The 13,237-nt window shown below is 31.3% G+C and overlaps 2 protein-coding genes across 2 annotated transcripts in view; one reads left to right on the forward strand and one right to left on the reverse strand.

Moving 5' to 3' along the window:
* LOC107452069 (nephronectin) overlaps nt 1–8,990 on the forward strand; it is a 43,707-nt gene extending 34,717 nt beyond the window's left edge. Inside the window, exons 8-9 of the mRNA XM_071180117.1 lie at nt 5,547–5,753; nt 8,374–8,990. Coding sequence (XP_071036218.1) covers nt 5,547–5,753; nt 8,374–8,837 — 671 coding nt within the window. The 3' untranslated portion in view covers nt 8,838–8,990. The remainder of the gene's footprint in view (nt 1–5,546; nt 5,754–8,373) is intronic.
* A 474-nt stretch (nt 8,991–9,464) lies between these two features.
* The window catches only part of LOC107444927 (glycogen debranching enzyme), a 44,019-nt gene continuing 40,246 nt past the window's right edge, over nt 9,465–13,237 (reverse strand). The window contains exons 26-28 of the mRNA XM_016059198.3: nt 12,612–12,709; nt 11,081–11,168; nt 9,465–10,218 (exon numbers count right to left, since the gene is read on the reverse strand). Coding sequence (XP_015914684.1) covers nt 9,922–10,218; nt 11,081–11,168; nt 12,612–12,709 — 483 coding nt within the window. The 3' untranslated portion in view covers nt 9,465–9,921. The remainder of the gene's footprint in view (nt 10,219–11,080; nt 11,169–12,611; nt 12,710–13,237) is intronic.

Here is a 13,237-nt window from a genome sequence, read left to right on the forward strand (position 1 = left end):
AATTTTTTATGTTTTTTTATATTACTCCTCGCGTCTGAAATTTTGTCAAAATGACAAAATTCTTTTAAAATATTACATATTAGGTAATATTGAAAAAATTGTTGGGAGTACTTTTTTTATTTTTTATTATAGAAACAAATAACATTAAAAAAACAGTAAAAAACCTACATTTTTAGGAAAAAATCATGATACCTCTATAAAATATCATGTATAAAAAAAATACTATTCACTTAATTCAAAAAACTTTTCCAACAAAATGTTAATAATATTCATAAATATATAGCATTAAATTCTCAGGTCAATAGAATGAAAATTCATTACGCTGGAACAGTTTGAAATTTGTAAATTTGTCAAAAAAGACATTTTGAGAAAAAGGACATTTACTACTTTTTCATTGCAAATTTTACTTCTGAACAAATATTTCTTTTTTTTAATATAAATACCTATAAATATTGTCTAACGAGCTAGTTTAATAATTACATACTTTAAATTTCTTTAAAAAAATTAGCAAAATATTCAACCAATTTAAAACTAATTTTAAACGAAACTAATTTTAGTAGTTACCTGCAGGCAAAAAAAGGTAAAAAAAGGGGTGTGGTCAAAACTGAAATGGCCATAACTTCATTAATTTTGCTTTTATTCCAGAAATTTTTTTTAAAAAATGTTCAGTTAAATGCCAAGATTTCAAAAATATAAAATGTAAAATATCAATTTTTTTTTGCAAATTTTTGCTTCTTTGAAAGTCCCTTGTCACCTTAATGGACATAACGGTCAAGAATTGAAGCAATAAGCCTCAATTTGACACAAGAGCCAGTTCTTCAAAATTCTGTATAGCTGAGCTGCATACTTTCAGCAGTTGTGTCTTGGTTGATTTAATATTGGACTCCCGCAGTCCACCAAAACGAGGTGTTGCTGGTGGAATTAAGTGCCATAAGATTTGAAGGTTGCTGGAAAAATCTTGGACTGAATTCTCTCGTACAATTTTGTACAGAGACTTCAAATAGTTACTGTCTCCCTTAAAATTTGTGGCATTATCGCTGTATACAACCTATACAACGACTATTTATTGCTGGACGAAGGCAACCCTCGTCTAGCAATAAATTGACGAAAGAATGCTACGAAGGCTTTTGTTGACAAATCAGAGACAAGTTCCAAGTGGACAGCATTCGTAGCAAAACAAATGAAAAGTGCAATGTGCGACTTTAAGGTGACTTTAGATCTAGGTAAATTTGGTTTGGTTGAAATTGGGCTTGCAAAGTTCAGCCCAACAAGTTGGAAAGGTTTTTAATAGAATAACTCGATCCCGAGGCAAATTGGCCTCGAGTTGGCTGGTACAAACAGCATTTACCTTTAAACAAAGTTATACAACATCTAAAAAATTTTCTTACTGTGTTTCTCCCAGCTGGAAACCAAAATTTTTGTCGAATTAAAGATAAAACAATGGAGGTTCCAGAATGTAACGGAAACTTATGATAGTATTCTATAATGAGATTGACTAAATGATGACTTCGCGGTAAAAGAATGGGATGTTTGGCCGACAGTGTCAGATTTGAATTTTTGAATCTCCCTCCAATTCTTAATACCTTGTCAGAGTCTAGAAAGGGTTATGGTTATGAAAGGGTTAGGAATTTAGAGTTTCTTGAAACACAACCTTTAGTTTTAATTGGCCTAATTTCAGCATTGAAATTTACCCTTTAAATTTTTTTAATAATGACAATAGGAGAATTATCCAGTTCTCAAACTTGAAGACTACCCTTAATCTTACTTTCTGAATTTCTCGAGCTAAAAATGAATCTTTTACACCAAGCAATCACTCTAAATTATAATTTGCCGAATGATGAATATTTTTGAATTAAATCTTGAATGGAATTATTTTCAACTGATGAGGCGTGTATTATAGAGTCAGGGATGGAAGTGTGAACATTGTTTGGCTTTACCTCTTTGATAAATGCTGAATTTGCATTAGTCAGCCAATCTGGACCCTGTCACCAAAGTTTCAAATCCATCAGCTTCTTAGGAAAATATTCCTCGAGAGGCACAGTCAGCAGAATTGGAATGACCAGAGAAGTGATGCCAAGTTATTGATTCAGTCAAAGATGTGATCATGGCTACTCTATTTCTGACAAATTGACCTTTTAATGAATCTGTTCGTATCCAGCTAAGAACTATTTCTGAATCCATCCAAAGTAGAACTTGATCCCAGAATTTATTCATCGATCTTGAAATTGTATCAAACAATTTAGATAGCAGATGCGCTGCACATAATTTCATACGTGGGAGTGAAATTGCTTTCAATGGAACACCCTTATTTCAGTTGTCACGATGTTGACAGAGACTTCGTTGGCTAGTACAAAACGAATATAAAAGACTGCTGAATATGCTTTAGTGGAAGCATCACAAAAGCTATGGAGTTGAATATATTTAACTGGAGTGTCAGCTGACATTAATCTTAGTTTAATTTTGATATCTCTAAGTTACTCATTTCCAAATGAAAAGTTTTACAAGTGTTAGCTACTTCTTCGGGAATAGGTTCATCCTACGGCAACTTATTTTTCCAAAGATCTTGTAACATTATTTTTAAAACAATAGTAGTTGGAGACAAGAAGTCTAGTGGATCACAAATCTATGCGATGACTGAGAGGAGATTTCTCTTTGATAAAACTTCATCTGGCTGTGAAATTTTAACTTGAAATGCATCTTCCTTAAAAATCCAAAGCAGTCCTAAAATCTTATGAGACTGGTTTTCTTCAATTGAAATGTCTCAACACGCAAGAGCATGACGTGAGAATATTTCTGAGAATTTCTGGACAGTTGGAAGCCCATTTCCTTAAGTTGACTCCTCTCTCTAGAATCGCATTGAGATCAGGCGCCAGTTGTTTGGCTCCCGCAATAGAATCGGCACTTGAGAGTAGATCGTCAACGTAAAATTCATCCTTTAATACATTTGAAGCCTCCGGAAAACTAACTTCTTCATCGTTGGCAAACTGCTTTAAATTTCGTACAGCACGAAAGGGAGCACAGGCTGTCCCATAAGTCACTGTAAGCAATCTGTAAACCTGTTAATCATCAGGGTTAAATCTCCGAAACATTCTCTGAAAATTCAATTTTCATTATTCATTCGAATTTGGAGATTCATTTTCTCAATGTCCCCGCTTATTGCTATACTGAAGTATCTAAATTTCAACAAAATTCAAAAAAGCACTGGATGCAAACGAGGGCCTAAAAGCATTGTACTATTAAGAGAATTTCTATTAGAGTCTTTAGCTGATGTATCAAAGACTACTCTTAGTTTAGTAGTCGAATTATCTTCCTTTATGACAAAATGGTGGGGGAGGTAAAAGGGTTTCTCTTTGTCAATCTCATCAAGGGGAACAAGTTCCATCTGTCCTAACTGAAGGTACTCCAGCATAAATTTCGAGTAATGTTCTCTAACAGAAATGTTTTTACTTAATTTAGCTTCAAGGTAATTAAATCTCTTTAGAGCTTGTAAGGATGTTCAAATTCTTATTAGATTTAAATTAAACTTTCGCAATCAGCATCATCTTTGGTTCTCAACTCAGTTTGGGGAATCGATTCAAGTTCCAAAAAAGCTTTCAATTGACTTTCTACAGCATCAACTAGGTGGCAGTTCAGAACCCTCTGTTTACATTATGTTTGACTTGAAATACTTTTTGCTTGTTACTCAAGAAATTTAGCCAAATCTAAAAATGTTAGAATATCATGATTAATTAAAGATAATTCCCATCTTTGCCTTATCATCTAGTTTTCCCAAAATAAAATAAATTAAAATAACATCTACCATAGAATCAACTTCTAACTTAAAGAATTCGAATAACTTCATTACACATATCTAAAATTCCAAATATAAAAGTCACAGAATTAGATTTAACTGCCTTTAGACTAAAAAGTTTTTAAATTTGCGCGAACGCTAATTCACGTTTATTATGATATGTCACAACTAGAGTCTGCTAAGTGGGCTCATAGTTATCTGTGAGTGAAAATCCGGAAATAGGTTCGTGTGCAGTACCCTTTAAACTAGCAAACAAATATTGAAATTTTTGAAGTTCTGTTAATTCTGGATTTTTATCTATCGAACTCAAAAATAATTCTTTAAATGACATCCAATTATTGAAATCCCCATAAAAACTGGGTAACTCGAATTTAGGCAATTTTAAACAAGATTCAGTTACTTTCGATTTAGGTTCCAGAAACGGCATTATTAGTGTTGCTTACTTTTTATTTCAATTCAGACATTTCCGCGCGCTATATTAATTCTCAACGTATCAATATTAGATGCCAAATCATCAAATTCTTTCATATTGCTAGCCTCTTCCTCACTCTTACAAGAAACTATAATTTCCGTATGAATCTCATTAAGCTCCACCCAAATTTCATTCATTTTTGCCGAAAAAAACATCTAATTCCACTCTTTCAATTTCCCAGATTCAAATTTCATTTCAGAATAATGTTTATACGTGTTACTTTTCCTTTCAAAATACTACGTTTTGTCTTTAAAGACTCCATTATAATTACAGAATACAATATTTGAGACAAATATTTATTGATGGATGATTTATACATAACATTAAGATTCTATTTTCCATTGAATAGTAAATGAGTGATAGACTTTTCACAGGCCATACTGCCAAATATAACATTACTCGATCATCTACGAACCATTACGAATGCGAACTAACTGAAAAGAGAAACAAAAAATAATATGAAAAAAAGTCTAAACAATCAGAAAAAAGAAAATCTTACATGTATAACTGCTTCCGTTTTTTTTCTTTTATTGATTTTCAAATCAATGGTCATTTTTGATACAGGACTCATTCAGACTTGAATAAACCACTATTCGCGATCACAACCAGTGCCGTTCCTGGCGGGTATGCAGCGAATGCCCCGCACGCAGGCGCCCAATTTAAGGGGCGCCAAATTCAACTATTCAACTATACACATAGTATATAGGGGCGCACAAAATTATTCTTGCACGCAGGCGTTCGCCACCCCAGGAACGGCACTGATCACAACGCTCGAATATGTCATCTGGGAAGAAGTTCCATATAGTTTCCTAATTTAAAATTTTAATCTATTTTAAAATCAAGAGACAAACTGACGTACTTCCTTCTCGCATGTGGAGATCTCCATATGTTAATGGAAGGCATGCAAAGTGTTGCCATAAGTAGAGAGTTCTGCTCTACGCCAAAATTCTATAAAACCCCGCAAAAAATGTGTTACTGTACGGAATTTTCCTACTAAATATCGAAATTAAAATATGAGGCTCTATGAAAACTTCAGCTGTATTAACGATGTTGCTGTCGTTGTTGCCATAAAAATAAGTAAAAACCAAACATGACATTTTCATGCACTTGAGCACATTGCACATTGAAATTAGTTTAAAACTGTCAATATAGTTTCTGGAAAAATTTCAAAAACCACATATGTAAACAAAACCTGAGCAAAAATAGTTTTTATGTAAACGCCCTGCACAGTTTATATAAAAAATATACTTTTATGGTAAATAGCGCGTTTTCTGTATGTTACAGAGGTTCCATACAAGTGTCAATGCTTCATGGGATTATTTCCTGATCCATATGACTGTTCCAAGTACTACAAATGCACTTTCTATAAACCAAGTTCGAAAAGAACATGTGGAAAGAATTTTCTTTTTGACGGAGGCCATAAGTGCAGAATTGACGGACAATGCAAACCAGAGGGGGAAGTGAACTGTGGATCAAGGAAAAGGCCGACAAGTAATGAAAGATTTTTTTTTCTTCCTGTGATCATACAAATATTTGCAATATTTACATTACTTCCAATTTGCTAGACTGAGGGTCCCTAGGTAAATCCAGGGTGCGTAACCAAATCTTTGAATCAAAAATAAGCACTTTTTAAAAACTTTTCAAGCACTTTACAAAAATTTTCAAGCACTCAAAAAATTCATATTCAATCAATGATATTATTGAAAAACAAAAACTTTTTATAAACAGTTTTAGCGTTAAAAAAAACCCAAAAAGAAACGGGCGTAAATCGAAACAATCAGTACTTTCCCACATCACCGAGTGAATTCAACTTGACCCTGAACTCAGAACAAAAGTACCCTTACCCCCTACGTCAAAAAAAGTGTTAGAAGTAAAATAAAATAAACAAGAACAAAATTAAAATAAATTAAAAAGAAAAACATTTCATAAGGATCTGATATTCTCTATCCGAATTGGAGCACTCGGGTTTCGGTTTCAAGTGTGCGCGCATGCGCAAGTCATAACGTGGGTACGACATGAAGTCCGCGTGAATGATTACGTAGCAAACTCCCCATTTTTCGTGAAATGCATGGGATCCACCAGATATCACTGAAGAAAAAAAAATTATTTGTGGAAAAAAAGCACTTTTTAAAAACACCAGCTGAAAAAAGCACCTTTAAAAGCTTTTAAAAACGAAATCCCCAAAAAAGCACCTTTAAGTACTTTTTACAAACGCTACGCACCCTGTAAATCATTTTGCGGGATCTTTGAGGTTTTCATCCCTCTAGGGTGAACCTACGAAATGCTAAAGATTATAAATTTTAAAATATTTAGCGATCAAGCACAAATACTTTTTTATTATTAAATGAAGTCTATATATTTTTTTTCCGAATATTATTTCTAAAAATGAACAACTTTACTTCAAATATTGTGACATTCCGTCTTTCTATTATCAGAAAAACATATTTTTTAAATTGGATATTGTTCAGTCTTCCATTCAATTTTGCTGTGTGTCATGACAGAAGTGGTGAGTTCTTATCAAATTCAATACATATTTTTTCTTTGCACTAATCAAATTCCTATTTCTCATTTTATAGAATGTACTAACTTAATACCCGTTTTTCTTATAGTGGGGAGAAAGAGAAAACTATAAGAAACGGTAACGGTATTAATAAACATTACAAAATCATGTACAAGACTAAGCATATACTGATGCAATAAACAAAACTAAATAATTCCAACTTTTTTTAAAATTTAATATTACGTGTTCTTCCAATTATTTAAAATCATTTTTCATAACGCTGTTGCTTGAAGCCAACTCATAACAGTCAAAATTTACGACAGGCAAGCAATTTTCTACTTTATTTATTCCTTTCGGAGTGATGGTATAGCCATGAAAATTGTCTTCCACAAAGGCTAGTCCGCCGCCAAATGCTTGTTCCCACACTCACTTGTCTTCTGGATTGGGTTCAAAATTACGAGGAAACGGAGTAGTATAGAAAAATAATGAGTTGTTCTATCCATTAATTTTTCATTTTAGTAGATTTTAGCTTCTTTTTTGCTAATTTACCATTGATTATAAATTAACATTAACGTGTTTACACACATATGTATATATATGGAAAGGCAAGTCTGCAGTTAAAATATAATTCTTTTTAAGTTTAGTTTTAAGATCCTTTTAATTAAGCTATTATTTTAGAAGTTACATATATATACATAACATTCGTGTGGCATCACTAATCATAAAAAGATTTTAAGATAAATGTTGCGTCAGGTACATATTAGAGGCTTTTTTCTACGCTATACATTTACAAATCTTAGACAATCCTCTTCCATCTACTCCCATTCTTGCAAAAAGAAATTTCACTATTAACGCTAGTTAATATTTTTAATATAAACTATATACCTATCTTAAAAGCTACCTATTAGGTATGTAAAAAACTTTCTCTGGCAAGAGGGGTCAAAGATATAAAACTACAGCTACATAATTTTGTGACCAAAGGCGTGATTTTGGACGTGTGGTCAGATTTACTTCTTTGAAGAGCTGGTTTCCATCGATCTGAATATATGCGGGCTTTAAGCTGCTGCCATGGATAGAATCCCAGATCTACACATTGATACCACTGAGCCATGGTTGCTCTTAAATTATGCAACATGTTGCAATTCAAAAAGAACATACTACTCTATACTAAATTATAAATTGTCCATAAATAAAATTACCAAATTCAATCTATTTTTGGGGATAATTAGGCAATTTTCAAATGAACTAATACAGCTAAGTCTCTAAACCCATGCATTTTTTATTTTTTTTTATTGAACATTAAAAAGCTTCACAACATGAAAAGAAAAAAAAATAACACAAATTAAATATAATTTTTTATTTAGAACTTATGATTTTTTTATCGTCTTAGTTAGCCATGGTTGGTCTTATTTAATATAGGAAAATTATAACAGCTGCAATAAAAAATAGAATGTATGTTTATAGATGATAGAGAGTAAAGTAGGTCATGAAATTCCATATGATCTGGAAATTCTTTCATGGCAGGTGAAGGTGATTTCTTTTATAGTGTAACAAAATTGTGTAACATCTATCTTATAAAAAATAAAACAATAATTCTTTTTATAAACTTAGGTGAAACCACAGTCGGTACAACTCCTATACCAACAACACCAGAACCTACAACAACTACCTCACAGCCAACAACCACTCCACCTACAACTGCACAGCCTACCACCACCCCGCCTACCACTACACAGCCAACCACCACTCCGCCCACCACCACACAACCAACCACCACTCCACCCACCACTACACAGCCAACCACCACCCCACCCACGACTGCACAGCCAACCACTCCAACTCCAAAACCAACTGGGCCACCTGAAACAGATTGTGATGAGGATGATTTGGATTGCATCATTAAAGAAACTGGTGATATTTCTGCATGGTTTGAATGCCCAGAAGCAATTGGAGCCTATCGCCATCCAAGTAGCAATAAGCTCTTCATTTTCTGTAAGAATTGGAAGCCCCTTGTGAAGAAGTGTGGTCAGAAATCAATATATTCTGAACAAATGAGAACTTGCATTACGCCATAAGATGAAGAGAAAAAAAATGTTAATTTGATTTTTAATTTGATTTTATTTTAACATTAAAATTGGTTTTTTAGTTCATAGTTATGTAAGAAGAACCAAAAATACTGTTCTTTATATAAATAAATCTTAATATAATAAATGTTTGTGGCAAAAAAATATTTACTGTAGAATATATTTCTGTAAAGCCTGACAAATTGAATTCCATTATCAAGAACGAGTTTTAATAAGAAAATCCAAAGCCTCTGTAACTTAACCACCTGTCTGAAATTAGCCAAATTTGTCCAGGTTCCAGTCATGTCATTCATATACTCTAGATAAGATATCATAAAAAAATTTACTCATCCTACTTTATAAGTATACCACCAGTCTAAGTTGATCACTAAAACACTCTGTAAGTGGATAATTTACATAGTTTTCACTGTATAAGGTTTTGTGCTCTCAATGATGGTAATTGGCCATTTTTTCAATCTACCAATAAAATATTTAAGTTACATTGATTTTAACCCTCCCTACTACGAAAATTTTTAACATTTGTGTTTCTTTCAAATGAGTATTAAAGTACAAATGGCATTTCGTAACATTAAATAAAGAGATAAGAATTAAAAAAATTTTAAATAAAAAGATATAAAGTTATTTACAGATATAGAATAATTTTATTTAATATACTTTACCACAAAAATATTATTACATAGCATCCTAAGACATAAAAGCTATAAAACATTAAACTCAGTTTATTTATATCCGTTCTTAAATTTTAAACTCATGTTATTAAAACAGCTGATAGAGAATAAAAACAGGCAGGAAGTGTAATTTGGCAAGCAACAAAAAATTTTAAGAAATAATTAAAAACTCCATTTGCAGAAATTCAAATAAAAGAATAGAAACTTTAACATTTTGATCTAACTATAAACTTCACATAGGAACAAAAGCAAACAAAACAAACATTAACCAACAATATTTAAAAAATTTTACAATGCACAACAGATGTAGATATTTGAACATAAAAAAACATATAAAGAATTGAAATAACATCATTTGAGAAAACAAGTATTTAATAAAATGCTTTTGAGAACACAATAACAAAATATTAATCAGAAATACTGTTTGGCATTTTTTCTGAACACATGGCATCAATTTCATGGAGAACTTCTAAAAGTGTTGCATGGCTCCAAGCTTGTACAACACAACTTCCTGGACAATAAGCACCATCTTTGTTTGTTAGTTCAGGTAAGCCACGCCACTTGGATTTTTGTATTTCAATGAAGTGGCGAGACATTGTTTTCCTCACAAGAGCTACAGTTTTTGTGAATTCTTCTTTGCCTCCAACAGCTGAGGAAAATATGAGTTTTGCACGTAAGAAGTATCCAACAGGCCATAACCATTCCTGAAGAGGTAAAAAAATAAAAATATTATCACTACATAAACTATAAAATGTTTTATATTATACAAAAGAAAATTGCACATTCAACACAATTATAAAATGTGCTTTATTTACACATAAGATTGGTGCAAATGAAATTTCTCCCTGTTTTTGTTACGCTTTTGTTTCTACCAAAACGTCATTTACAGTCGCACTGTCAATTGCCTTAATCAAATTTAACAACAATTCTCAAAAGTGTTCCACTGTGTTGTGCTCTGAATTTCATAAGGATATGAATTATATTGATATTCGCGTAACCTATTTATATGAACATAAGCTTGGTAATAATGCTACAATATAAACCAGGCATTTGAGGGGAATATTGTTAAAAATCAAAAAGTGCAGAGTAGGTTTGAAAAATTTTGGTCTGGTGATTTTTTTCCCTAAGAAATGATGACCTCTGAAAAATACTCTGAAAGCAGAAAAGAATCTAAATGTATCTAAAAAGGACTTTGCTACCAGAATTAAAGCAGATCATACAAGACTATTGCAACACGTATCTGAAATTAGCAAAGTAAAAAACACGAATAATTCTACACAACAATGCTCTTATCAGATCATTCATCAACCGACTTCCATTTTTTTGTAAACATTTAGAACAGTTTTAACAGGTTACAGAATATCAAGGTGAAGAAGTCTGAAAATCTCCTTATCAGAGTTTAATGATTTTAAAGATCAGAGTACCTTAAGACAAAATCTATGCTTTAAAATCTCATTTAGTGCATTCTCAACAAGTGTATTGAAGTATATGGAGTATATTTTGATTAAATAAACAAGTTTGAAAAAAAAAAGATATGAATAAAGATGTGAATGAATTTAAACTTACAGGTCCTTGATGATAGTTCCATCCTTTGGCAGTCTTTTGATTACATGAGTCATCACTGTTGTCATAATTACCTTCATAAGCCCAATCCCTAATGAAGTATAAATTACATTCATAATTATGAAATACAATATTATCGATGACTAAAATTGTTATGATCAATAAAATTACACTTTATTTGTGTGGAAAGGCAATGATTTTTAATAATTAAAAATTATTGCCTTTGAAGAAATGAGACAGTTTCATAAATTCATGGCATAAGTATTAGTCACAAATTTTAATATAATAAGAAATGTTAACGCTCTTCGAATTAAAAACAATAATGAAGAAAACCTATACACGTTAAATAAACATAATCTTTCACTTGCCAACTGATTTAACTATTGATTTTTTTTTTATTTACTTCACATAAATAATTAAAAAATGAATGTTTCGTTAATTTTTTTTAATTTTTAAATTCTTTTCTTTCTTTTTTTGTAAAGAAAAAAAATATTGGAAGAATTGAAATCCAAGATGTTTAACTTTGATAAGACTATTATCACCCTCTAAATATAAAAGAAAAATGAATGAAAATAATTAATAATGAATGGCCTGATATCATTAAATTAATTTATTTGAATAAAACATGTGTGAACAGGTGATTATTATAAGGAAAAATGAGTTAATTCAAAGAACAGACTAATCGATACGATTCAATGAGATTTCATGTTAGAGAGATTGTGAATTGATGTGTTAGTATGCAAATCATAGTAATTGATAATGTAAAATTTAATAGTGCAAGAGACAGAAGTGGCTATACTGCACCAAATTCAAATGGCATGACACACTAAGTAACAAAATTGAGCAACATTATAAAGTGAGATAAAGATTTTTAAAAAATGGGCTTTGTCGACCAGGAACCTATAATCATCTAAAATAAATAAACCTCATAAAGGCATGAGTAAGGAGACAGAATCAGAAAATATTAAGGCAAAATGGTTGCCTGCTTTTAAAAGAGTGGCATGAAAATGGTGGTTATAAATTGATTTTGTGCAGTTGATGAACATCAGCTGGCAGGAAAAGAACTTTTAGGCAAAATTTAACTTTTCCTATCTCATTAATTTTATTGTAGATCGTTCATACCATTCCTTATCAAGGAGCTTAGAAAAAAAGAAAAAATTGAAGTAACATTTCAGTTTATCCTGAGTAAACTAACTTTAAAACATATAGAAACATTACAAAATAAACATTATTGTTTGAGAAATATTCTTTTCTCATCTTTAACAGTAATTTAGACTATTTTAGATACTTGCCAAATTCAAAAACCAAAAGTGCTTTTTCCCACAAGGATATATTCTGAAATTTACTCATTTAACGAATAGTTATTTTTTAAAATGCAATATAATTTTGGATTTTCTAGATGCAATAAATGCACATTTCTAGTATATAAGCTTTAAAATGCTTACACAGTTTTCTAGTTAAAAATTCGAGGAACATTTAAAAGCAATACTGTAAACAAAGATAAAAATTTTAATATAAAGAAAAGCCATCTTACGAGGGATCTAAAGTTTTCATGCCGAGCGGTCCGAGTAAATGCTTTTCACAATTTGTTAGTGCAGTCCATGCTTTCTCTGGAGTAAATAACTCAGGTGCCTGGAAGTATATTTGAAACAATATAAATTTTAATCTCTTTTGACATAAATAACAAATAATTAGGTAACATAAATTTTAGAATACATTAGAGTCCCGATTATACGAGTTAAAGAGGACCATGACTAACTCGAATAACCAAAAAACTCGGTTAAAGCAAAGATTATAAAAAAGGAAAGAAAAAGAGTAGGTATACACATAATACTTTTAATAAATACAAAATTTATACGAGTACCTACCAACAGGGATGAGAGTAGCCAGAAAGTAAAAAAGAAGAAATCCAACAATATATTATATATATATATATAACGTCGTTGCCGAGTGGAAGGATTAAAACAGGTCTTAGGCCGGGAAGGAGGGTACAAGATTTATTTATTAAAAAGTACAATCAATTTCTTAAAAAGTACAATATGAGATAATTATGAAAGAGTTTTAAGGAACTATTACAATTTTTTCAGAAAATATCGGTCAAAAATTATGTTTCTATATTCATCTTGATTATCATAATGTATTACAAGAGGAATTTTGGAA

The sequence above is a fragment of the Parasteatoda tepidariorum genome, chromosome 4 (genome assembly GCF_043381705.1).
Source record: "Parasteatoda tepidariorum isolate YZ-2023 chromosome 4, CAS_Ptep_4.0, whole genome shotgun sequence".
In the NCBI taxonomy this organism is placed as follows: Eukaryota; Metazoa; Arthropoda; class Arachnida; order Araneae; family Theridiidae; genus Parasteatoda; species Parasteatoda tepidariorum.